General features: G+C 43.1%; 4 protein-coding genes across 6 annotated transcripts; 2 read left to right on the top strand and 2 right to left on the bottom strand.

Annotated features, from left to right (window-relative positions):
* The first annotated feature begins 8140 nt into the window (after window positions 1-8140).
* Window positions 8141-11772, top strand: LOC103999626 (sorting nexin 2A-like). Its single transcript, XM_009421425.3, has 5 exons — window positions 8141-9092; window positions 9779-9988; window positions 10107-10367; window positions 10908-10994; window positions 11692-11772. Exons 1-5 carry the CDS (start codon window positions 8202-8204, stop codon window positions 11770-11772), a joined length of 1530 nt encoding a protein of 509 aa, XP_009419700.3. The 5' UTR covers window positions 8141-8201.
* A 1671-nt stretch (window positions 11773-13443) lies between these two features.
* On the top strand, window positions 13444-14460 carry LOC135624146 (abscisic acid receptor PYL4-like). The gene has a single exon (XM_065127548.1). It carries the CDS (start codon window positions 13559-13561, stop codon window positions 14288-14290), a length of 732 nt encoding a protein of 243 aa, XP_064983620.1. The 5' UTR covers window positions 13444-13558; the 3' UTR covers window positions 14291-14460.
* Window positions 14461-19041: 4581 nt separating this feature from the next.
* LOC135624225 (protein LIGHT-DEPENDENT SHORT HYPOCOTYLS 5-like) lies at window positions 19042-20588 on the bottom strand. The gene has a single exon (XM_065127644.1). The coding sequence runs from the start codon at window positions 20200-20202 to the stop codon at window positions 19273-19275; it is 930 nt and encodes a 309-aa protein (XP_064983716.1). The 5' UTR covers window positions 20203-20588; the 3' UTR covers window positions 19042-19272.
* Window positions 20589-22930: 2342 nt separating this feature from the next.
* On the bottom strand, window positions 22931-26954 carry LOC103999607 (importin subunit beta-1-like). 3 transcript variants are annotated; one of them, XM_009421398.3, is made up of 3 exons: window positions 26717-26954; window positions 23447-25876; window positions 22931-23363 (listed from the first exon to the last, which is right to left on the bottom strand). In XM_009421398.3, the coding sequence occupies exons 2-3, from the start codon at window positions 25858-25860 to the stop codon at window positions 23165-23167; spliced, it is 2613 nt and encodes an 870-aa protein (XP_009419673.2). In that variant the 5' UTR covers window positions 25861-25876; window positions 26717-26954; the 3' UTR covers window positions 22931-23164. The 3 variants fall into 3 exon arrangements, with proteins under 3 accessions (XP_009419673.2, XP_009419674.2, XP_018674375.2); XM_009421399.3 differs by having other exon boundaries at window positions 26767-26954; XM_018818830.2 differs by having other exon boundaries at window positions 23447-26954.
* Window positions 26955-27044: the final 90 nt, after the last annotated feature.

Raw genomic sequence — 27044 nt, 5'->3', positions numbered from 1 at the left:
GGAATGGGAGGTGATCCCATTAGCTTAATCCTGGGGCAATTGGGCCCCTGAAGAACTCAAATTAGGTCGAATGGTTCAACCCATTCGGACCCAAGGTGCTGTGGGCGGTGCAACCGCCCCAGCCAAGCGGTGCAACCGCCCAGGATATATCTCCCAGTGAGACTGGGCGGTGCAACTGCCCCAGCCAAGCGGTGCAACCTCCCCAGCCAAGAGGTGCAACCGCCCAGGGCTCAATCTCCAAGCGAGATTGGGCGGTGCAACCTCCTCTGTCAAGAGGTAGCACCGCCAGAGCTCAAGTTTCGAGCTCTGCCAAGAGGTGCAACCACCGAGCTCGGTCTTCGAGCTCTGGCAGAGAGGAGCAACCTCTCTGGACAGGTGGTGCACCGCCTGAGCTTGGTCTTCGAGCTCTGGCAGAGAGGTACAACCACCTCTGGTAGAGAGGTGCAACCACCTCTGGCAGAGAGGTGCAACCTCTCTGGTCAGGAGATGCACCGCCTGAGCTCGGTCTTCGAGCTCTGGCAGAAAGGTGCAACCACCCCTGACAGAGAGGTGCATCCGCCTGAGCTCAGTCTTCGAGCTCTGCCAAGCGGTGCAACCTCTCCAGTCAAGAGGTGCAACCGCCTGATCCCGGAATTCCGGGATTTGATCGTTTTGAGCTCCAAATTTGAACTGGGTTGGGGCCTATAAATACCCCACCCGTTCAGCACAGAAAGGGTACAGATCCACTCCGAATTTCAGATCTTTTCTGTGATTCTAAGAGCTCAAAATTGTGTAAAGTCCAAAAGTTCTCCTCTTTCTGTTCTTCAAAGTCTTGAGTTGTAAAGAGAGGAGAGAAAGGATCTGTAAAGGTTATCTCCTGAGCCTGTCAAAAGGAGAGAAACTGTAAAAGGGCAGTTGGCCTTCGCCTATTGAAGGAAGGCCTCTAGTTGACGTCGGCAACCTCATCGGTGGAGGAAGCCAAAAGTGGAGTAGGTCAAGACTGACCGAACCACTCTAAATCTCTGGTTTGCGTTTATTTTTTAGCACTTTATCATTACTGCAAACCTCCTACATAGCTACTGCCCTCTGCGCTTTTACAAACGATTCTCTAAGTTCATATCTTTCCGAATCTGTATTGAGACGTAAATCGGTGTTTTCATACGATCTTTACATCGCAGTTTACGCTTACGCTTTGATTCCATTCATAACTGCGAACTGCTTTCTGCACATTCACAAAAAGATTTTCAAAGTTCAGTTTCTGTGTTTAGACGTAAAACTGCGTTTAGACGCCAAACTGTGTTTAGACGTAAAACCACGTTTAGACGCAAAACTGCGTTCAGACGTAAAACTACGTTCAGACGCAAAACTGCGTTCAGACGCAAAACTGCGTTCAGACGTAAAACTGCGTTTAGACGTAAAACTGAGTTTAGACGTAAAACTGCGTTTAGACGTAAACTGCGTTTAGACGTAAACTGCTCTTAGACGCAATCTGCGCTTAGACGCAAACTGCGCTTAAATACAAACTGTGAATCGGCTTTTGCATCATAATAGATTTTATTGAACGAACGCACCTTTCGGTTTTAAATTGCTGTAAGATTTCCGCTGCACTAATTCACCCCCCCCCCCCCCCCCCCTCTTAGTGCTCTCGATCCTAACATCTTTATGCATCGCGATCGTCTGTATCGTGGGTCCCGTTATCGCATCCACGCTCCCGCTGTGCCTCCTCATGCAATTACAACTTAATCATAGGCACGCAGGCCCGACAATAAATGAGAAATATAATGGAGGCTCGTAGACCTCAATAATAATAATCACAAGTACACACATCACACGGTTCATGATCATCCGTCCACACATCATACATCACATGTATAAATAATCATCATCATATAGGACTACTAGATAATGATAAAAAATAATAATCAACTAAACAATTTAATTAATTAGTATTTTATGAAATCAGGGACATATAGGAAATTTCTGAATTCATAGGGGTATTTTCATAATTTGGATAAAAGACAAAAAATGAAATTTCTCAAATTCGGAGGGGTAAAACTATCTTTTGCCCAGAAAACCCTAATGCCCTACTGCCCTTTGCTGCTGCCGCCGCCACCCTGCTGGCGGCGGTCTATGCGGCGGGCGCCCTCGCCTGCAGGCGGCACGCCCGCTGGTGGCGCTGCCGCTGCAGGTGGGCGCCGCCGCCTTCGCGGGCGGTTCTACTGGCGGGGCAATGCCCGCATGCGGTGTTGTCCCGCCGGGCGGCCACCCTTTGCGGGGGGGTTTCGCTCGCGGGAGCAACGGCGGCAGGCGCCGCTGCCCTGTGGCGCCTCACCCCGCGGGAGAAGCGGCCGCAGGCGCTTCTGGCCGTGGGCTGCTAGCCCCGCCGGACGCAAGCCTGCTGCAAGCAGGCCGCCGGCCGGTTGCTGCAGACGCAGCCCCTGTGCTGCCTGCCTACGGTTGCGCTACAGGCAAGTAGATCGAGGGCAACAACTGTTGCTGTGCTTTCTCACTATTGCGTCAACGATTTTGACGTAAAAAGTTTTTATTCCTAAACACAACACACGCAGTTCAAAACCAATCATTCGCATGAACAACTTGGCTCTGATACCATTGTTGGGAAATCTTGGGGGTGACATCACATGCGCATCGGAAGAATAAGAAAACAAATTCCTCGATTCCTAAAGAGATGTTCATCGTCGTGCGAAGATTGATGCGCAAAATCCGCGAAACTTAAAACTGCATATAGAGTAGATTGTGTTACCGAGGGAGATCGTATATCTCTGTTTCCTTGCAGATCCTTAGGAGAGGGTGAAGGAGGCCAAGCGTCCTCCTCTCTAGCATCCTCCTCTCTAGCTCTGAATCCCTCCTATTTATAGAGGTCCCCTATCAAACCCTAATGGGTCCTCCCCTAGTGGGTATTGGATCTACATCCAATAAGACAAGGGCTCCGTCGGATATCTCATATCCGAACCTCTACTCATCGCAATGCCTACCATATATGTGTGACCCTCTAGGCCCAATATCGAGCTGGCCGTGAGCCATAACTGTCAGTCACAAGCAAAGATCAGGCGGATCCAAGCTTAGAGCACTAGAAAGTAGTAAAGTGCATCCTTAAGTACTTGAGAAGCATTAAGGATCTTTTACTAGTATATGGATGTAGTAGCTTCAGGGTTAAAGGCTACATGGACTCGAGTTTGTAGTCCGATGTCGATGATAGCAAGTCGAATTCGGGGTATGCGTATACCTTGAATGGAGGAGCAGTATGCTGGAAGAGTTCTAAGCAAGATACTATTGCTGACTCAACCATAGAGGCGGAGTACATTACTATAGCAAAGGCAGCAAAGGAGGGAGTTTGGATGAAGAAGTTCATCATAGATTTGGGAGTCGTGCCGGGCAACGAGGAGTCGATTCCCTTATATTACGACAACAACGGGGCGATTGCTCAAGCGAAGGAACCCAGGTCTCATATCAAAAGTCTAAGCACGTTCTAAGGAGGTTCCACCTGATCAGAGAGATCGTTACCTGAGGAGATGTAGTAGAAAAAGTTTCATCCGAAGATAATATCGTAGATTCACTGATAAAGTTGTTGTCTCAAGTTATCTTTGAGCGTCATAGGGTTATAATGAGAATCATACATAGAGATAATTTACTTTAGGTCAATTGGGAGATTGCTAGTCATAGGTGTCTTGCGAGCCAATCACGTGAGTGATGGCACGTGTGACTTGACACGCAATCTTTTTGTTTATTATTATTATTTGATATTTTATTACTTTATATTGATTGTTGCATATACATATACATATATTATGATGTCCATGTATCTGTACAATAGGAATCGGATCATGATGAGATCACAATAATGAGACCGATTCACCTTAAAACACAGACCTTAAATAATCCTGGTCATAGGTTACTCGAGAGGGACATCGAGATAACTGGACAGACTAGTGTGCTATATACCCATCCATATGATGGAGACAGCTGGTCTCATAGCTGCTCGTGTGGAGGATACAATGGAGGTGCTCATTGGAGAATGAGTTTACTGATTGATCCGCTCATGAAATATTGGATGGTTAATAATGCCTCATTGTCAAGCAGTGATTCCATTGTCTCAGTGGTATACCTGGTCCTTATACTTGAGACACCAAGGATGTTCTGTATGAGTGCTCTACTCTTTAATACCGAACTTATAGGTTTGGATGTTCTAAATCTAGCACAGTCGGTCATCGGGAGTGGTAGCCAGCCTTATGAAGGCTATTGAGTGTCGATAGAGGATCATCCGCTCTTGGTGTCATGAGAGGAATATCCCATATGGTCTTGCTTAGATAAATCTCTAGCTATGGTCATTCGGATTGAGAAAGAAAGAGTTCTTTGAGAGAATCTGATTAGAGCGAGACTTGAGTAGAAACTGTATGGGCCTGACAATAGCATGCCCAGTATAGAGTCTTTAAGGTATTAGATGGATGAGAGACTATAGGTATGCGATAACTGAGGACAAACATGTCTAATGGATTGAATTCTCCTGTATTGTCTAGGGACTACGACGTAGTGGCCTAGTACGCCCGCAATCAATGAGTCGAGTGAATTATTATGGAGATAATAATTTACTGAGCCAGAAGGAGTTCTGACAGGTATGACTCACGGCTAGCTCGATATTGGGCCTAGAGGGTCACACACATATGGTAGGCGTTGTGATGAGTAGAGGTTCGGATATGAGATATCCGTCGAAGCCTATATCTTATTGGATATCCAATAAGTCACTAAATTACTGGATCCTATGGTAGAGATCTAATAAGAGTCAATGAGAGATTATTGGATACAGATCCACTAATATAAGAGGCTTAGGTAGTTGGATGTGTTAGGAATGAGTCAACACTAAGAGGGGGGGGTGAATTAGTACAGCGGATAAAACACATCGGTTTGAAAAACTTCGTACGATAAAAATTGATTTCGGAAATGTTAGTTTAACTTGAAAGCATATGGAAGTGTAGTGAAAGTAAAGTAGTTTGAAGTAAAGGTAAATTGCTCAAAAGAAATGCAAACCAGATTTTTATAGTGGTTCGATCGTTGTGACCTATATTCACTCCACCGATTCCTCTTCGATCGAGGCCACCGACATCTACTAACGATCTTCCTTCAATGGGCAAAGATCAACTACCCTTATAACTTGATTCTCGTTTCGACAGGTTTAGGAGAGAACCTTTACAACCCCCCCTTCACTCCTCTCTTAAGTAAGACTAACACTTTAGAGTTTGAGGAGTTCACACAATATTAAAATAGCGTTTTCTTTTCTTTTTGCTCTCAGTTGTGTGTGTGTGTGTGTTATCCAAGGATAAGAGGGGTATTTATAGGCCTTAAGTTGATTCAAACTTGGAGCCTAAAAATGTCTCATCTCAGGTTTCCTGGGTCCTGGCAGTACCACCGCTTGCAGCATTGACACTGGGTGGTACCATCGCCCAATCTGACGGTACCACCACTTAGGAGACTGTGTCTGGATGGTACTATTGCCTAGACTGGCGGTACCACCACCTGACAGTCTCGGAGACTGAGTCTGGGCGGTACCACCGCCTGACATAGTCTCAGAGATTGTGCCACGATGATTCCACATGTTGGGTCACTGTTTGAGCCTTTTACTTGGCCCAACATAGCTTACCTTGGGCCCAATTGGCCCCTAATTAAGTTGGCCCAATTCTAATCTAATTATGTACTAACTATGAAATTTAAGGCATACACTAAGCTAAATAAGTCTAATTTATTCCGGCGAGCTTCGGGTGATCTTCCGGCGAACTTCCGACAATCTCTCGACAATGTTCCAACGGACTCCCGACAAGCTCCTAGACTTCACGGCAATCTTCTTGGCGAGTTTCGACGAGCTTCTCTAGCAAGCTCCTGGACTTCTCGATCAATTTCGATAGAACAACCGACGAACGTTCGGACTTCCGACGAACTCTCGAACTCTCAACGAAATCTCATTCTTGACTCCGGGACTTCATTTTACTTTAAACCTTGATCACTATCGTTAATCCTGCACACTTAAAACCTACTTCGATCTAGATAATTATTATAAGGCTTAAATCAAATGTTGTCCGGCATGTCATTGGTTCATTGACGCTTCGTCCGATTCTTCGGCGCATCATCCTCTTTTGCGGCATATTACCCAATCGGCCAGTTTACCTCCGCAACTCCAATTTTCTTGATGCAATTTCTGCTCTTCTTGGCCTGATGCCTGAACCCATGGCCCGAAGCCTTCTGCCAATACATCGATCGATCCTCCGGCTCGATGTCTAATCTTCTGACATGTTCCATTCCCGCCCAACATGATTCTTCCTGCCTTAATTGTCTCTCCTTGATCGAAGCTTCCTACGTCACTCAAAACATAGATCAAATCATAAATACTATCAATTGGTTTCATCATCAAAATTCAAGATTCAACAAGATGGAGATCCAATACCTAATAGGATAGGATCCATTAGGGTTAAGTTGATAGGGGACCTCTATAAATAGGAGGGAACTAAAGATTCATAGGCTAGAGCCTCTCTTTATTACCACCTCCTATTCTCCTCTCCCATTATTCTCCTCATATAGCAGGCCTGGAGATTTGAGAAGCATCGTCATAGCTATACTGTGTGGATCACAGCTAGAGAGGATGGCGCTTGGTCTCCTTCACCCTCTCCTACAGATCTGCAATGATTCAGAGATATACGATCTCCCTAGGTAACACGATCTTCATATACGCAGTTTTCGATTTTACGATTTTTACACATCAATCTTCACACAACGACGAACACTTCTTTGGAAAATTGGAGATTTTATTTTATGTTCTTTCCCTGCACATGTGATGTCGGCCCCTAGATTTTTCTATATTAACATGGTCAAGAAGGTATGATACATTAAGGTGTCCGAGATGCCATATAATGATATTTAGGCACAGAACACTACAATATGCTCCATTGGATCGGTATTACCATCGAACACTTACAAAAATGGGAGACGAAAATATATTAGAATTAGTTCCTCTTGGATTTCTAGGTGAACAACGATCAACCCAAGGTGGGGACAACTAGCACCTCCTTTTGTTTTTTTATTGTTGGAATTCTCATCGCTTCTCTAAACATTGGTTCATCTATCATAGTGACTCAATCTCAATCGATAAGGAATCCTCTATCAAGCTAACTGACTCAATCTCATTCAGGTAGGGCAAAGTGAGAGTGGTACGGTCCACTAAATTCCACGGTCAGGAATCGAAATCCACCTCGGGTGATGATTTGACAAACCTTGGGCTCTCCTAATATGTCGGCACCACGTCGAGTCAGAAAATCTCGGTGAGTGCCAATGGGAGTAGAACTAGGGACTACAATTGAGTTGATGGCATTGCTTGTTAGACCAGTTTAGACAAAAGCGAAGTGATAACCTGTATTATGCCTATTAGCGCTTGTACTTGCTGAGTGAGGTTTAAGAACACCTTAGTAAGAACAAAGAGATGGCCCAAGATCATCTCTGAGAGTGAGAGACTAGGGTCATTGAATTGGCACTAGTATCATATTAAAGTTTGCACAAAGTTGGATGCACCAATATGCGGAGAGGGTGAATACCATCTCCCTAGGGTGAAAGTACTGTGGATGCACCAATATACGATATTCCTTTCCTTCTAACGATAAAAATATTAAGGGAAGATATCATTAATGTCTAGGTCAATCTGACATAGTTCAGACATGTATACATAAGATTGTTCATGGTACCTCCAAGATAGAAACATCAAGCTCTCGAGTTATCACTTAAGATTAAAAACAAAATTTCTAACCTAATTTATCTAATACCTAAGTTAATAATATGAGATAAATAAGCACGATCATCAATAATATAAGATAACTTTTATTTAATAATTAATCTCTTTTCATGGAAAGGATAAAAATAATTTATAATAATCTATTTTGGATCCATATTCACATAGAATAATTTTTATTTCTTCATTCAATAAATATGACAAAGACATATATTGAAAGATAATAACCTTTCTGTCATTTCTCAATCCTCCGTGTTTGAGCTAAAATACCATGTACAGTGTCACGTGACACGCGCCACCCCTTCCCGTCTCCTCTCGCACTCGAGTTTTGGCAACCCTTTTACACCACCTCGGCTTTGCTCACACAACCACGTGCCCTTCGTCGTCTCCCTCCACATCTCTCCCCTGCCAGCCTCCTCACGTTTCCTCGGCTTCGTCGATGATGGACCCAGATACCGGTTTCTTCGCGTCGGAATCACCGGCAGTGAGGGAAGAGATGGAGAGCCTCGACCTCTCCGACGCCACCGCACCCTCCTCCCTTCCCTTCTTCGTCGAACCGCCATCGTACGCCGACGTCGTCTTAAAAAGCACCTTTGAGCCTCAGAACGCCGTCACCACCCCCGGCAGCGGGTCCTATCCCCCGCGCGCCGCCGCCTCGGATTATCTCAGGATCGTCGTGTCGGATCCGGAAACGATGCAGGAGACCTCGAACTCCCCTGTCCTTGGCAGCACCACCTACGTCACCTACCCCATCACCACCTGGGTCCGCGCCGTCGGCCATGGCGGCCCTTCGGTGTTCTGCGTCCAACGGAGGTTCCGCGACGTCGTCACTCTCGCCGCCCGGCTCGCGGAGGCGTACCGGGGGTACTTCATCCCGCAGCGGCCGGACAAGAGCGTCGTCGACGGCCAGGTGATGCAGAAGCACGAGTTCGCCGAGCAGCGGCGGTGGGAGCTCGAGAAGTACCTGCGGAGGCTGGCGGAGCATCCCGTGATTGGGAGAAGCGACGAGCTTAGGGTGTTCTTGCAGGCGCATGGGAAGCTGCCGCTGCCGGCGGCCACCGATGTGGCGTCGAGGATGCTAGATGGAGCGGTGCGGTTGCCGAAGCAGCTGTTTGGGGACGCGGCAGCTGGTCGAGTGGCGCCGGAGGATGTGGTGCAGCCGGCGAAGGAGGGGAGGGACCTGTTGAGGATATTTAAGGAGCTGAAGCAGGCGGTGGCTAATGATTGGGGAGGGGTCAAGCCCTTGGTGGTGGAAGAGGATAGAGAGTTCTTGGAGAGGAAGGAGAAGATGCAGGTCCTCGAGCAGCAGCTCTGCACAGCTTCTCAACAGGTAACAATCAATCATGATTGTTGCAATGTTAATGATGATCCCAATTTTGTTTGTGATTTTATTATTACCTTGTGCCACTTTCGATTTTATCTGAATTAGAGTCTTGCTAATTTGATACATACATATCATGATGGGTCCTAATTAAGTGTGTATGGATCCTAATCGGTCGACAAGTGTGCATAGATAACCTAGGAAAAAGAAATGTATACGTGAAACTAAGTTCTGATACAGAAGGTTTTTGTTCTGTATGAGAGAAATTATCATGACTAGAGAATCTGAAATAGCGAGGACATAATGCCTTTGGGTGCTTATCATAACCTTACATCATTTTAAGTGGCTTAACTTTGTGGTACTTCGCAAAGTAATAACAAATTTCTTGAATGTTGATGCTAAATGTCCAATATAAGCAGCCATAGGCTGTCATCGTTTGGCCTAAAATCTAAGCTTATTATCATAATAGTAGTTGGTTTTCGACTATGAATCTTTCATGACTATAGATAATCCGGACATAAGAGAGATACGTGCTTTAGCATGCACAAGTGTTTTTGGTTCTGTATGGGAGAAATTAACATGCCTAGAATCTGAAACAGCAAGGACATAATGGCCCCATGGTTGTGTGCTATTTGAACTTTCAATCGTATGCCATTTCTGTAATATACAATATGAATAGTTTTACATTGATTCAGGTTGAGGCACTTGTGAAAGCACAACAAGATATTGGTGAGACAATGGGAGAAATGGGTTTGGCATTCATCAAACTCACCAAGTTTGAGACTGAGGAGGCCATATTCAGCTCTCAGAAAACACTATCAGCTGATGCCAAATGTGTGGCAACTGCTGCTGTCAAAGCAAGCAGATTGTGTCGCGAACTGAATGCTCAAACCGTAAAGCATCTGGTAACATGCAGATCAATCGTATAGTATATGCTCATTTGTGAAACTTGAAAATTTTCGAAAAGGGACATTTTGGCTTCTAAAATTTTCCTTATTCCTTGGTCCGATTTCTTTTTGACAGGACACTCTACATGAATATCTTGGGGTAATGTTAGCTGTTCAGAGTGCATTCTCGGATCGGACCAGTGCTTTATTGACGGCGCAAACGCTGATGACAGATTTATCAACTTTGCATGCAAAGGTTGAGAAACTTGAGGTTGCATCTTCGAAGATATTTGGTGGTGACCGATCAGGACTCCGCAAAGTGGAGGAACTTAACGAAACAATAAGGGTTACCGAAGATGCTAAAAGCTGTGCACTTGGAGAGTATGAAAGGATAAAGGTACTTCCCACTTCGCCTTACGCAAATTGAGGTATCATTTTTTGTGTCGAATGTTGCAGTTGTTTGCTTATTAGCACTTGCTGAAGTTACTACTTGGTGATGTTGACTTTGGGGGAGATAACCAAGAACTTTTTTCTAGATAGGAGTATGTCGAAATTAAATAGATAGTGACTTTTGTGGGGTGAATTTAAGGATGTCCACATTTCCTATATTTAATTTTACTTCTTCCTTATATGCACTTTTTTGCTTGTTCTTTTCCTAACTTAAACATATATTAATTCGGTTGACTTTGCATGGAGAGGTTGTTCTTACTGTAATGATGATGAATAGGTAGGTTTTCTGCATTAGATGACAGAAAAATGAGGTGCTAAACATGAATATGATGCATGCTCTTATATTACATTTCCATTATCCTCTGTTAACCAAGTTCAGTTCATCTGAATAAATAATTATGATACATCAATTGTTCTTATTAATAATGAACTTTGCAAATATATGCAGAAAATATAGAATATAATCAGGTTATGTTTTCTATGCAAGGAAAACAACCGGAACGAGCTTGAGAGACTAGATAGAGAGAAGCATGATGATTTTCTAAACATGCTTAAAGGGTTTCTAATAAATCAGGTATGTCTTGCTCTTCATTTTGCAATTTTCATATTATAAAGATGAAATATGTGCATCAAACTATGTTTGACTTTCTTTCAACTGCCTTGTTGGACTGTGCCTATGCAAAGGCAAAGGCTTTCCTATAGCTGAAACACCAAATCTTTTTTAATGATCTCGAAGACTATAAAAGAGAAGCTATTGATCATTCACCACTAGTCTTGCATTTGCAAATATAACACTGTGTCTTCATTGTGTTATACGATTATGTTTCCTTGTTAGACCATATCGGTGTGGCTGGTGGTGGTGCCATTATGACCTTCATCTGTTCATTGGTTTTTCCTTAAAAGAAGAGAAAATAAATTAGATAAAAGTGAACTGTCCACGATTCCTACTGTGTCAGACTAAAACTTTTCCGATCAATTTTCTGGGTGTTGGATCACTTTGTGCTGACATTTTTCACCACAAATTTGAATCATCTATTCTATCCATCAGGATCTATAAAATGTATCATTATTTTAGCATCGTGAAGTGCATTAACTGACAGTATACACTTTCGTTTCAGTGTACTCCTTTTTCGGGTGACACTAACTCTGATGTGTGAATGTACAAGATCATCTACTTCAATTATGCTATCATGCTTTACTTCGAATTGGTTATCTCATCCGTAAAATGGAACTAATGAGCTTCCGTCCTCTGCGTTCTGCATGTTGAGAAGGTCGAGTATTCAGAGAAAGTTGCCATTGCTTGGGCTGCTGTAGTGGAAGAAACATGTGGCTATGCAAGAGAAAGCAATTAGGTAAGATGTGAAGACCACCTATTCTTTGCAGATTGTTAGTAAACCCATCCATGTGTAATTCCATCGCTTAGTTCTGACGAACAGCGATCTGCCTCTGCGTTTGACTCGAAACCCTTTCTTCCATTGTCATTGCTGTTTGGGGTCGGTGCAAAGATGGGATCAGAAATGGTTCCGGAAATGTATAAGATTTACATTTTTGTATAAATTTATATTTCTTCGGTGTGTTTTCTTAGCATCATCATATTACTATAATTCTAAATCAGAATGTGCAGATCCCACACGGTGGGTTAGAATTCTTATCAACTTAACCGAGTGACCGTGGACGTCTTTTCCCGACTACAGACAGAAGACACGAGTGAGGAAGGCGATGGTTCTCATTCTCAGGACCAACAAATACGTGTCGGCAGAATTCCTGGTGGCCATGCAAGAACTGCATGCGTAGTCCGTGCAGCAGCAGTGTTTTTTTGTTTTGCTGCAGTATTTGATGCAGGAACACAAAAGAAAAGTTGGACACGCAAAAGAAAAAATGGATGGTAGGCAATAAATAGGCATCACACTCATCGAGTAAATGCTGGCCGTGTGCACTCCAAGGAGACGGCCATCGACTCACCTCGAGCTGTCCCCAAGCCATGCATCTCCTTGCACGAGGAAAATGACAACCGGAAGACACTGCGTGCAAAGAAGCGGGACGAGTTACATGTGAAGTTGACGAGTAGACCCCATCTTTTTTGGTACCACTTGCGCTTTGCGTCACCTCCGTCTGCTTTAACCCACTGCTTATCCATTGCCTTGAACAATCCCTGCAAGTGGACTGGACTGGACTGACTGCCCCCATTTGCTGCTTTCTTTCTTTCTTTCTTTCTTCGTTATAAATTCATCAGAAACACTCCACTTTAGTGGATGGATTTCCAGATGGAAAAACTCAACTCACAAAATAGAAAGATCAGAGATCAAATAAATAAGAAAGTCAATAAAATATTTATATGATTTCACACTCACTGTCAAAAATTAATTGTTTTACCAAATGTGGGTTCTATGTCGATTATGTCGCTCTTTCTCATTAATTGGGTTACTTCCCAATTTATATGCAAAAGAATCCTTCATAGATGATATTATTATTAGCTGATGTTTCAAACTATCTTTGTTTCTTGATTGATGGTTAGCCCTACAATATCACATCAATTTGATATATGTATATGGATAATATTTGTCCAATAGAGAACAGTGATGAAACATCACTTGTTGCTAGTGGCCAACTGGGCAGCTAAGGTTTGACTGTAAGAGCCAAGTAGATGCAGATTCATGTTCTCTTGTGACACTCTCATTTTATCTTCCTCATTTGACTTGAGCTTGGTAATTATCCACCCAATTGTCTGCAGATTTCCTCTCAATCTTATATATATATATATATATATATGAATGCTGGAATTATAGATCATCATATTTCAGTGTTGGATCACAAGATTGGAAAGAACATTTCATAGATTTGTGTGCACCATAATTTTCTCATTAAAGATGCTATTAAATACACGCATATATTTTAATTGTCTCAGTAAGAACACAATTCAAATAACTATCTTCAGCCAGAAACAAATAACGAAGGAGAAAGAAACAATCCATTTGCTGTGTCAAGGGAGACAACTCTTCTCCAGCTCATTTCTATTTATATATCCCCTCTTCTCCATCCCTTCCTCCTCTGCCCAAATATCTGTCTCTCTCTCTCTCACTCTCTCTTCTCTTCTCTTCTCTTCTCTTCTCTTTTTTGGACTGATAAGGAGGCAAAGCAATGGCTTGCGTCCCTGCTGCCGCGTCTTACGTCCCGCACCAAAGGGCAACCGCGGGCGTCGGAGGCGGCGCGGTGATGGCGGGGGAGAGGTGCACGGCGGCGCACGAGGTGCTGGAGGCTGTGGCCGGGCACTACGAGAACCCCGCGGGGGAGATGTGCGCCGCGCATGATGTGCAGGAGGCGGTCGCGAGGCACCATGATCATGCGGTGGGGCCCAACCAATGCTGCTCCGCGGTGGTGCAGGCGGTGGCGGCGCCGGTGGCGGCAGTGTGGTCGGTGGTGCGGCGCTTCGACAAGCCGCAGGTCTACAAGCACTTCGTGAAGAGCTGCAGCGTCATCGTGGGGGACGGCGACGTGGGCACCCTGCGGGAGGTGCGCGTCGTGTCGGGCCTGCCGGCGGCCACCAGCACCGAGCGCCTCGAGATCCTCGACGACGAGAGCCACGTCCTCAGCTTCCGGGTGGTCGGCGGCGAGCACCGCCTCGCCAACTACTGCTCCGTGACCACGCTCCACCCGGTCGTGGGAGGCAGCGCCGGCGGCGGCTGCACGCTGGTGGTGGAATCGTACGTGGTGGACGTGCCGCCAGGGAACACGACGGAGGAGACGCGGGTGTTCGTCGACACCATCGTTAAGTGCAACCTGCAGTCGCTGGCGCGGATCGCCGAAGGCCTCGTCAGGCAAAGCAGCGCCGTCGCTGGTATCGAGGCCGGCGTTAGGAGGGCGAACCCGTAATTGGATGGGTGGGGTTCTCGATTCCCATCGTTCGTTTACGTTTTCGCAGTTTTCTTATTTCACCTCCACCTTTATGTTCTCTTTGCCCCTTTTTTCTTTCTATTTTGCGAGTGTAGTACAAAATAACAAATTATGCTGTGAATAATAATATCTTGGACACGTATGTTTCACTTTTTTTTCTATAAATTCTCATCGGTGAAAAAAATGGATGATGATTTTTTTTACTTTATTTTAAAAAAATATATACAATGACGTCTTTCTATGTCTAGTTTTGTCATCAAACTTTGGGGGTAGCAGAGTCAATTTAGATATGACAAAGCATCCACTAACGTACCACCTCGGATACGTCATGATATCAAATATATATATATATATATATATATTTCCTCATCAAATTGCTTGACAATCACAAATCTAAAACTATGTAAATAGTACTATATAAATATATTTTAATTCTAAGCAGGCAGAAGTCGAATTCAAGATCTTAACTAAGTTTAGTTGATAACTTGAAAATGGAGTTAGATTAGATCAACATTACAGTGTTAGTCAAGTTGGAATGAGATGGGATTCCTGTGAAGACCCCATCCACATTTAAGCAAGTTCTATGCTTCTTCTCGTCTTCAAAACCTAGGAGTTGGCATAACAAATCCCCAGCAGTAGAACTCATCGACATCGATCACAACAACATTCCAGTAACAATCCAATACTACCTATGCCTTTCAGAATCACAGTTCACCATATAAAGCTTCTCATAGGAGAGAAGAAGATGGTGGGAAGTGCAGGCGTCGTCCATTTTTCTGCAGCTGCAAGTTGCATTGGAGTATTATTTCCCCATTAATATGGGCGAATCAACAGCTGTTCGGCCAGCGGAGCAACTTGACACTGGCAACCTCAACTTGGTGATAAAAGAGAAGCAAGTTGGGGTCTCTTTACTTGATTTCTCCATCAGGTTCTTGTCCTTGAGTTGCTACTCTTCCCCTTCTTTCGAGCTTTCTTCTGTTGGGTATTATTTCTATGGTACTGGCGAATGAGATGGTCCGCAACTTGAGATGCAACTTGCATGGCCTTTAATGATCCTTGTTGTCTCTTGTGTCCCACAGTTGGAACTTCTCTTCTGCTTGGGTCATTGTCCAAGCCATTTTCAGTAGTCGAAACCACTACCGATTAGTCTTTTGATTTGATCATCGATTGGGAGCCACGGTGACGATCCGACCTGTCTCGAGCCTAAAATTGACACAAGAGTTACTCGAGGAACGATGTAAGGGAGAAACGGACATAGGATGATGTTCGGAAAGTCAAACCAAGCTTTCATAAACCTCCATTCTTAAAATAGAAGACCGACAGCCGATTTACCCTTAACTTAATCATTCTGATGCCTAAGTAGAAAGAGAGAGAAGAATCGAAACTATGACAGCACTTTTTTATTTATAGTGAAGACTCAGTAAAATAAATTTAAATATAACTTGATTCAGAAATAATTTTTTTATAATGACAAATATTTAATCTTTTTTCTGATTGAAAGTGAAAAAAAAATAGAAGACTTTATCTATCTAGATTATCTTAAATCATATGAAAGAAATGCTTTTGCTTCCAAATGGTAATATTACAGTGCATCAGTTGCTCTCTTTGTCTGCGGGACTAGTGGCTCTCTAGCTTTATGTTTGTCCTACTACAGGGTTTAATGATTTGGTCAAAGTTAATGGTGCCCACTCTCAGCCTATCCATGAGGATCCACTGCAAGATCTAGTGATCCAATTGCCCCCAGTAGATCTTTTCGGTCCCTGTGACCATATATGGGTATGTGAAATCTAATATAAATACATCCGAGAAGAATACTCACCATCCAACTTACTAATTTCACTCTTTTTGATTTGATTGTTTCAGAAGACAAGTCATCTGGTTTGTAATTACACAAGACATGATCTATGGTGCCAATATTGAAGCATGGTGGACGCTACAATTGAGGATTCCAACTCTTGAACGAGATCTCTTGCAGCAAACCAATCAAATGCTGCCATCTCTCTCTCGCTCTCGCTCTCTCTCTCTCTCTCTCTCTCTCTCTCTCTCTCTCTCTCTCTCACATATAGTGCTTGGCTTGTCAAACAACAGCATGAGAAGAGTACATGAGAATAATGCTGCCTCATTCACGGACTACACGACTACGTGGACTCCCAACTCCCCACACCCAGCAACTTGTGGCTTGTCGGATCACCACAGTTCGCTGCACACTTGCAGTCGGCTGCGCCGCATTCCCCGCTCCATTGCCGACGTCTTCTCCTCCATCCCATTGCAATTGGCTGGATCGAGTCCCTCCTTCCATTGCCGACGCCTTCTTCTTCCTTTGATGCTTGTGCAGTGAGACGACTGTGCTGAACCAAGCTAAACAGTAGACATCTCCCACCTCCATTTTATTGGTTCATTGCGTACATCGATCTTAGCCACGGGTGAGACTGACGATACTGAGGAGAGAGAAGTGGCAGGAGTAAGCGTTGCTGCTGCTCCTTGGTCACTTCTCCCTGTCAGCCATCATGCCACCATGTACGTGCCCGACGTTGATGCATGCCACCGGTCCTTGCTCCACTATTCCAAGGTGTTTCCATCAAAATGATGATACCTTGTAGGCTCACCGCTGCACGGCAGGCAGGAAAACACACAACCAAAAGACCTTTGTACCGGAGAACATGATGAGCCACCGATGGCCAGTTGCTGGCTCTCTAATGGGGCACTCGTTGATGCAGCTCTCAACTACATATATAGTCTTCCCATGACATTACCACAAAACTGCGTTTTCCCGTATATACCGATCCCCAATTTAGTTTTATATCAAAAGTTGAAGAAAATGAATTATTACTATTCATCTAGACTTGAAAATTTTGGATGGTTTAATTTTATACCTATCAAATAAATGAATCGATTATTCTGTCGATTGAATCGTACATATATTAAAGATAAAAAGTATTGGTTTTTTGGATTAGATAGATGTACTATTTTAACTATAAATTTAATTATTGTGCCTAATGGTAATCTTGATCTCTACCAACATAACAATTTGCTATTAAATTCATAGCATAAGATAATTTATAATTTATCACTCGCAACATCCAATCGAGTTCTAATGGTTTAGTTTCGGTACGAAACCGAAATCGAAATCGATTGTTTGATTCGATTTAGATCCAACCAAAAAAATAAAAAAAATATAAATAATTAAATGTTCTCCGACTAATGAATTTGTCCTTCAAACAACTTAGCAAAGAACCAATTGGAGGGTTAAAATAAAAAGTTTCGAAACAAAAATCATATGGGAACTAGAATCACCTAGAACCGGTTTAATTGTAATTTTAAATTCGATAAAACCGAAATTATCCATTTTGAACTAGAGTTAGGACTATAAAAAAAGTATTCGCGGACGAGAAATTGTGGTGTTAAATTGTGTTTTGGACTAAAATAGATCATTTGGCAATTAAAGAAATAACCCAAAAAGAAAGAAAGAGTTGAAATGATGATACAAGAATTAATTGTCGGATGGCAAGACTTGCTGAACTCTCAACATTTAAATTTGGCTGTCGTCTTCTCCTTTTTTATCTCTTTTCCTACTGAAAGTGTTACCCCGCAACAATTATGGAGCTCCAAAGCAGAATTCCAGCTTTTTATCTTATGCTGTCTTGATCTTGAAAGAAAGCAAGAAAGAAGAGACGACCACATCCGATCTGCTGCTACAGTTCGGTGAATGGTAATCCAATTAGATCATATCAAGAGAAAAGAAGGAACGAAAAATGGCAACTGGAGCAGTACGTCGTCAAGTGATGAACGCAGTTGTAGTTCGGGCTATTTAAGGAATATATTCATTTAGATCACAGATGACGACGAGTTCCTCATCACTTTTGCTTGCCGTGCCTTTCCCTTTCATCCCTCCATCTCCCTCTTAAAATAATGGAGCGCACTCGAGCGTCCACCTGCAAGCTTTTCAGTCGTTCAAACTTCTCACTGCAACAAAAGTCGGCTTCTCCAACGGGCCGTACAAGAATCTCTTCTGCCGCTGCTGCTGCTGCTGCTGCTGCTTCCCTTTAGTGTACAGTAACTATGAGTTCGGCTTGCAGCGAAGTAGATCCTCCCTCTTTCTCTCTTCTCACCCACGATAACATTGCATGCAGAAGAAGCTTGACAACAGCGATAGAAAGACGATCGAGTGAGGATACAACGGTTGATAACACAAGCTGACAGGGAAACTTAGGTACCATTTGTCATTCTCTGCGGCGGCTCCCTGTGTAGAAAAAGCCGAGTGGACACTCTCATCCACCTTTGATCAAGATATGACAAATGTAGTATTGATTGATTTATGCTCATGATAGCAAAGAGGCATACGAGATTTATGAGATGCCGTAAGGTTATGTATGCGACCCTCGATGTAACTGTGCAGGAGATATGAGTCCGATTCAACAGCATATGAATCATAAAATAAGGCAACAATTTCTGTGGAAGTCTCACTTCCATTGAGTCTAAACAGTGTCCTCTTTCAAACATGGAGGCGAGTAGGGTTCGAGTTCCTCAGTTTGGCCCTCGCAAGCCAATGTTGGAAGGAGAGAAGGAATCAAAGCTCACAGGTAGAGAGAATACAGCAGCCTTCTGATGAAGCTGATAATTAAATAGCAGCAAAATAAGGAGACATCAGAAGAATAATCATACTGCTGTTGGTAAGTTTTCTGCTTTCATCAGATGAACACCCACTACTTGCCGTCGCCAACACACATAAGTAATAGAATTGTCGGCTTCATACGGATAGGGAACAAAGAGATTACAATTGTCGATGCTGTGCACCAATTCAATCAGAAGAAAAGCGGCAGAGAAAGAGAAAGGAAGGATCAAAAGATCAAAACATGCCGAATTGGTCTCGGAAATATGAAGAATTAGCCAAGAACTTTGTCTGTACGATCTCCTGTATCCTTCCTCGACAAATAGCAGCAAGAAGAAAAGAAATGAGCTACTTAAGGAGCTGATGAGCCCGCCGGCGACGCAAGCGATCCGTCTCCGACTGCCGTTGAAGTGCTAAAAGCCTCAGCCACAGTACTAGTGCCAGTTGCACTCGCACCGGAAACAGCAACGGCTGCGGACAGCGAAGCCTCCGCTCCGGCTCCGCCAACCGATATCCCTTCGCTGGGGGTTTCCGTGTCCTGGAAGCGCTTCCGCTTCTTCTTCTTCTTCTCGTAAGGGATGCCGCGAGCTTTGGCCTGATTCTCCTTCACCTGCCGAAGGTAGACACCGACGGGCCTCGCGCCGAAGGGGTTGGAGTCCTGGCGGCCGTCGTTCTCCTCGTAGGCGGCCCGGAGGCGCCCGATGAGTGCGTCGAGCGAGCCCCAGGCCTGCTTCAGCGGGCACACGCACGGCGCCGGCGGGTTCGGGTGGCCGAAGAAGGTGCATCCGGGCGCGTGCACCTTCGTCTTCCCGAACTGGTCCAGGTACTTCAAGAACTCGATCACGTGAGCCCCGCTGCAGCCCGCCAGGCTCAGCGGCGGCCTGTGGCTCCTCAGGTACTGCAGGAACGTGTTCCAGTCCCGCCGCTTCTGCGACTCGTACCGACTCGGTGGCTGCTGCTGCTGAGGAGGTGGTGGTGGGGGTGGCGGAGATGGATCACCGGCGACAGACGATGCGGCCGGGTCAGTATCCATTGCTTTCCTTGGGTCTCCTGTGTCTGCCCTAGTGGTTTTGGTGTGCAAGGGTTTTGCTTTGGTTGAAGTCTGTTCTCTTACAACCCTTTGATTCCTCTCCGAACACAGCTTCTTTATCTTTGTCAGGAAGCTTTGCAGTTGGCAGGAAAGGGAGAGAAAGGGCGGGTTGAGATCGGACGTCAAAAGTGGTAGTGCTGCTAATGGATGAATATATATTGATGAAGGAATCTGAAGTGTTCGTATGGTCATCTGACGGATGTGCGGGAAACACTGTCACCACTAACGCAATATTACGACAAGATCTAAGCAGATTACTGTGACAAACATCCAAAGAGGGATGATGAAGATGGTACCCTATGTAGCTTATGTGAATGGCACAACATACATATTCTGACAAATTTGGCCATTTGATAGACTGTGAACCCACGAGTGAGGAGTAGGGATGGGTCCTCTATGATGACTGCGAGTGTGGGAATAATGGGAGCAGCGGCACCATCTCCTCCGATCACATAAAACAAGGCCTGTAGAGAGTGAAGACTAAGAACATAATGGATTCGGTGGGTGGAGAAGGAACCTTTGTGTTTCAGCAGTAAGGATTTGCTTCTCCAGGTTAAGCTCCAGTAGCTGGAAAATTCGTGATCCAAAATCTAATCTGACACCTGAAGAGAAAGTCAACTTTCCCTGTCATCTCATCTCCATACGAACTGCGGCCAATTAACACTAATGTCGAGTGTTTTTTTCTTTATATATACTGTGGATTTAAATTCTTATCCACTTTTGCATGTTGGACTAAACTTAGGATTAATAAGATGCAAATTACAACATACTTTTCATGCTCAATTATGGGACTAGAGAATGAGTGTTGTTGTCTCGTTTCATGCTTGTCAACATATATGCTCGAGGTCTTCACTCCCTATTTATGTTTTCTTTTTTATCTGGCCTCCAACCATGCATTAGTGGAGAGCAAAAGCTGATCTAAACAACATGTAGAGAAACATATTCTAATCCACTAAGAGGCAATCAGAGGACAACAAACAATCCATCAATCACTAGAAACAACCCAAGCAAACTTAATCCAAAAAAGTATTTGATGGAGTCACGATTGCATTGCATGTGTACATCTTACATCCTACATCCTAGTAGTAGGAAGGATAAGAAAAGGAAGATCTCAAGTATTAGTAAACAAATAATCTTCCTCGTACGACATGATAAACTTATTTTTAGTGGCAAGCATATGATATGTAGGTGATATGGTTAATATTTCGGATCAACTGCTGCGACTCGTCACACGCAAAGCCCACTTAACCAAACTCAAACTCATCACATCAACATGAATTAAGGAGTAATATATTCACTGAAATATTTCTTATTCAGTTACTTTAGGATCGAAACCATAATTTTCAACTTTCGTATAAGACTCGACTTGTGTATCAAAGTAGATGTATCGGACACATAATTTGTTTTGAGAAAAATTATCCCCGAGAAGCATTCATTAGGGACACACTTGTATGTTAGTTTTATAGATAACACTTGTGAAACGATTTGTTGTGAAAAAAATTATCCTTAATCGTTTTAAAGAAATGAGTTTGAGATATACTTGTACGCTAGCTAGTTTTACAAATGACACTTGAGGAGTGATTTGTTTTGAGAAAAAATATCTCTAAGAAGCATCCATCTCAATGATCGTTCTTAAGACACGATGTTTAATTTTTTATACTAAAACTAAAAAAAATAGGTCAATCATGGTTTATGTTCTTTCCATTAAAATATAAATTAATAGGCCCACTAGGAGTTGTCTGCCAAGGATGACTACATCATCCACTCGATCAATCAATTAAATTAAGCTGAAATGATTGTAATTTTCGTACCATTTTGGAAGGAGGGAGGGGCAAAAGAATCCAATGCTTCTTTGCACCAAAACTCAAACATATGACTAAAAATTTCTCCTTCCCCATTGGATGTATGGTTGCCATCAAGCGATTCCTTGTGTCATCGAGGCTGTCACGCAAGTCCAAAAGACAAACTAACACAGAGAGAGCGAGAGAGAGAAAAAATTGCTAACTATGGCACGACCTCATGTTTCATGTATCACCAAGTTGTTGTGGTGATAAGGTAGGTGCCATTTATGTGGTGACATACGACGCCTAACCCACAGTAGGGCCCTCACAAAAGAACAAAGAGAGCTTGACTATATCAACTCTGAGGAAGACCCAAAGCTGGACCTAATGTATCAATCACCCACCATTCTCAGCAAACATAAAGACAACCAATGCTCTATCCATCTATCTATTGAAACATTTGGAACTAAAGGGTGCGATTATTATTCAGTGTGCTTTAGAGAGACGTCCCCATTCGGGTTTGATGGAGCTGCACGTCAAAATGTTCGAACCCAAAAAACAACTGTCTCGTTTAAATACTAAGCATGGATAACTCTAATAATTGACTTACGATCATCATCCTAACATATAAAATGCTTGTTCACCTTAGCCTCGAGGACCAGGAAAAAAAGAAAAATAAAATCAAATCTTTGGGTGTTTAAAATAATTTTGTTTAATTTCTGACTTCACTAGGTATAATAATCTATACCATTATATCATACTAATCAAAATTAAAGAAAGAAAAGATAGATTCAATATCCTTCTATTGTTTTTGAGACTCCCACCTACCCTTTCTTTTTATCTTCCACAAACCAGTGGGTGGTTCAAGATCTTTTAATTTTAACATTTGGCCATGTTTAATGAATGCACAATTTGGAAAACAAAAAATAAAAACAACATAATTGTGTTGATTTTACCCAATTAAATCCACAATCACATTCTTTAGGCATAAAAACACTCTAATACATATAATCTTTTCTGGGACTAACATAAAGTCTAAATCTCACTTAAGATTGTCAATCTACCTTTCAATCTGACATCTGAGATAGCAACCTGATCTAAACTGTGAATAAGCCATTAAAATTTTGAGCATCAAAAAAGAAGCAAAGAAATTGATTGAGCAGGAAATTTGTGACCACAAACTAGTGGATCGTGAACCAAATACCACATGTACCACCTGGTCTATGGTGGAAAAACATTGCCAGTAAGAACACAGAAACAGAAGAAATAACACAAGAACAGAAACTTTGGTACACTACAGAAGACCATGCAGAAACCTTACCTTGTTAACCTGACAAAGAAACCTTGGTTAGACTGTTGAAAGATATATCCACTTAAGAAACTAATACTCGTCGAATCATTCCTTGAGCCCAAGTGGCAGTCTCCTTCAACTGGTCATTGTCTGATCGAAAACACTCCCCAAATAAGTCCATATGGAAGGTAACATCCTTAAATAGGACCTTTGTGTTTGGACCAAGAGTGTCTGCAAGATCTCCCATCACTGCGACGGCAGCTTTAGTTACCTCTTCATCCCTGGAAAGTGACCACACAGAACACCATTTGTACATGTCATGAAAGTATGGATAGAAATTAAACTAGGGTATTCTATTACGCACCTATTCTTATCCATAACAACAGCTTCTATGAACTTCAGAAGAGGACTTGCGTAAGGAAACATCAGAGCTGACTTGGAACTTTTAAACCCCTGAAGTATGCCAGAGTAAGCCTCAAAAATACCCTGTCTAAGCTGATTACCATATTCTTGCATATCATCATCGTTTACATCAAGTTGATAGCAGAGTTCTGCAGCTCCTTGCAGCATCGGTATCACAAAAGGAATGTACTTTTCAAAATGCTCACTGATTGCAAGAGCAATATCTCCAAAGCATGAAAATATAGGAGGCTTTACAGACCGATGAAGCATAGGACTGGAGAGGTCTTTTAGAAGTTGACTCATGATACCATCACAAAATGGAAGAACCTTTTCATCTAATGCACGACAGATATCACCAACCACGCCAACAGATATAGAGCAGACCTGATATTCCTCAAAGTTCTGCAAACCCATCTCCAGATACTTGTAGAACTCTTGCATGCACTTTGCAAATTCAGGGCCTGTGGCATAAGCAAGGGCTCCAATTGCAAGCATTGCTTCTTCGTGCACGGTAGAACTGCGGCAAGCAAAAACTTGTAGAAACAGGATCATCATCTGATCAGCAGACTGAAAAATTATAGACTTTGTCTCATTTGAGTAACTCAATTTCTGTAATATTACTTGAATAACACCACATAGCAGGGCTTGCAGATCACTCTGCTTTTCCCTGTCCACCGAAGAGACGATCTGGAGCTCCAGAGTCTTGCTCAATCTAGTCATGATTTCATGGAGTAGATGGGCAATCATGTTTGAAGTTTCAGGTATACTGCTACGTCGAACTATCTCATTCAGTGTTTCATATGCAGATGAACGAAGCCTCACATTGTTTGTGTCGGTACGATCAGCTGTAGAGAGGAGAGCTGAAACAATATCACCAAGATAAGGCGTGAGCATTGATGAATTGGAACCGTCATCCTCATAGCCCTGGACAAGGAAATAAATGGCTCCACAAACTTTCTCAGCCACATTTGGAGCATCTCTGATACTTTCCAGTAATACAGACACGATTCGAGGAAGGTTTGTGGTAGTCAAAATTGGATATTCACTACTTGCAGAATGCAGAAACTCAAAGATCCTACCAAGGGTCCATGCTGTTGTGTCCTTGACATGACTATTTTGGTGATTCATTGCATTCAACAGGAACTCAAGTCCAGCATGAACAAGTGGTGCAAGCTTTTCAATGGATGGACCTTCAAGAATTAACCCGAATGCAAAAGTAGCTGCCTCATGACTTCGCCAGTCACTCTTTGTTACATTATTCTCCACAAATGGCATCACAAGGGGCACAATTGCATCCCCAACGGTTCTTGCGACAAGTCCAAGGCAGGTCCCACCCGCCATAGACAGATTCCAAACACCATCTTCCTGGTCCTGATCCTGATCCTCTTGCTTCAGCAATGTTTCTAACATCAATGGCACCAGCACAGGAAGTGCTTGTTTTATAAAATTAGAATGGGGAGAAGAGCTCCCACCATCTTCCCCAATTTCCTCTTGAATTTGAATCTCTTCATCACATATAGAGCTCCAAAACTCAATGGCTTGAAGAGCAACAGGCTCCTCATCTACTCTCACTGCATTTGCAGTCAAATCAAAGAGGCTTTCCATGTAAGGCTCAAGATACTCATAATATGTAGAGGCTACAGAAACAAGACACTCAAGTGCCGCTTGTCTGATCTCCAACTCTTTTGACATAGCAGTCTCACAGACAATTTTCATGATGAAGTTCCTCTCTACCTCATTCTCAAAGTTAGTCTGAGCAAAATCTAGAGCATTATAAAGTGCCTTCACAGCTGCAAGGCGAACTTCAGAACTATGTTCCATCTGGTTCATGCCCTGAACGACAGCAGTTAGAACAGCATTTACTTGATCCTGCTCCAAGTCCTGAGGACATACCTCCTCACAAACATACCCCAGTGCCTCCAGGGTTGCTTGCTTCAAAGGAGCAGGGGCATCTGGCTGAGTCATGTTTTTTAGCAACCGCCCTATAAGGTCCAGCCATTCACACCGTGGTATCTCGATGGATGCAACCTTGGCAATGACTTGGGATGATGTGTGACGTGCTTCAGATACTGATGATCCAAGAGTCTGCAACAAGGATTCCTTGATTTTCGCTTTGATAGATGCATCCACACTGACCCACTTCTGAGTCAGTTCTTCCTTCCGTACTGCATCCTTTGCATCTAGGGAATTCTTAAGTATGATACCAGCAAGTCTCCGAGACTCAGGAGGCTTTTGTTCACTTGATAGCTCAACAGATAAAGAAAGTAGAAAACGAGGGAGATTTTGTTCCTGAAACTGCTTAAGGTTTGCTTCAGCAACAGTTCGAATCTGCCCATCAGAAGATTGAGCAGACAACAGGACCTGGGTGATCTCCATCACCACGTTTATGGCACTAGAGAACAATATGGAAGCCAACAGATAAAATATAAAATTAGCAAAACCAAGCAACTTCATCAAGGACTTAACCACAGACTAAAGGGCAACAATCACCTGATAAAGGCTCAAATAATTCGATTACCAGAATACACACCCAATTATATTAACTTATAACAGCCCATTATGTCATATTTCCCACTTGCATGTTTAACAAAGTTACAGAACCTTACTTGAACTACCAATTATATACACAATTCTCCTAACCAAAATTCTGCCAGTCTGCATGCCATAATAGGAATCATTTCTACAAATTGCATTGTCAAGGACTCAAAAGATCTGGTGTTACTGAGAAAATTAAGTTCCTCGTCTATTAGTATTTAGAGACATAAGCACAATATCACTTATCAATCAAACAAACAATTAACCAAACAAAAACTCCAGGAAAATATCCACATTAAGACATGAGCTTAACAAACTTTGATACCCATAAAACCAACTTAAAAATAATTCCTATAATTGTGCCAGCAAAACCCTATATGCACCGAAAGAAAAGGAAAAAAAATTCACCCAGACCAAAATTTTCAAATAAAATGTAGCTCCCGCATAGAAGATTAAAATGTAAACCCTGAACCCTAACCCTAACCCTAAATCCCAACTTAAAACAACCAAAAGATCAAATCACCACAAGCATATGCCTATAATAAGTACAAATATTTAGTTCAATGAGAAAATACCAGAAAAAAGCCACCGATGACGGACAAATTATACAGAGCCTACATGATCGACTGACAGTAAAGTAGACACAATATCATAGGGATCGAGGTGACGAAGTCAAATATTAGGTAATCTGACCGACCTGGATGATCGATTAGGAAAGCATGCATCAGGGATCGGAGAGAGAGAGACCTAAGATAGGAAATGAGGGAACAAAGATGCGTCGCCTTCCGAAGAAAGAGAAAGAGTGGAGTTAGGATCTGCCCAAGACCGTTGCCTCGCTCTCGCTCACTCCGTCGTCACCGTGCGCTTACGAGAGGGAGGAAGGAACGGAGAAGCTTCGAATAGCGATCGGTGGGGGATCTATAGAGGTGTTTTGGGTAGGAATAGAGGCGGGATGGCAAAAACCTAATTTTTATTTTTTTGAAATGGCGCGTGGGTCTCCTCTTATTGGGCCGGATCCAGTCACC

This window comes from Musa acuminata, chromosome BXJ2-10 (assembly GCF_036884655.1).
Source record: "Musa acuminata AAA Group cultivar baxijiao chromosome BXJ2-10, Cavendish_Baxijiao_AAA, whole genome shotgun sequence".
Taxonomy (NCBI): domain Eukaryota; kingdom Viridiplantae; phylum Streptophyta; class Magnoliopsida; order Zingiberales; family Musaceae; genus Musa; species Musa acuminata.
The sequence above is the reverse complement of the archived record's forward strand: the minus strand, read 5'-3'. Positions and strand labels throughout refer to the sequence as shown.

Coding starts and splice junctions, on each gene's coding strand:
- LOC103999607 (XM_018818830.2), bottom strand. CDS start 25,938: ATGAAGTTGCTTGGTTTTGCTAATTTTATATTTTATCTGTTGGCTTCC. Junction 23,364..23,446: donor GTTGTTATGGATAAGAATAG/GTGCGTAATAGA, acceptor GTCACTTTCCAG/GGATGAAGAGGTAACTAAAG.
- LOC103999626 (XM_009421425.3), top strand. CDS start 8,202: ATGATGGACCCAGATACCGGTTTCTTCGCGTCGGAATCACCGGCAGTG. Junction 9,093..9,778: donor TCTGCACAGCTTCTCAACAG/GTAACAATCAAT, acceptor ACATTGATTCAG/GTTGAGGCACTTGTGAAAGC. Junction 9,989..10,106: donor CTCAAACCGTAAAGCATCTG/GTAACATGCAGA, acceptor TCTTTTTGACAG/GACACTCTACATGAATATCT.
- LOC135624225 (XM_065127644.1), bottom strand. CDS start 20,202: ATGACCATACGAACACTTCAGATTCCTTCATCAATATATATTCATCCA.
- LOC135624146 (XM_065127548.1), top strand. CDS start 13,559: ATGGCTTGCGTCCCTGCTGCCGCGTCTTACGTCCCGCACCAAAGGGCA.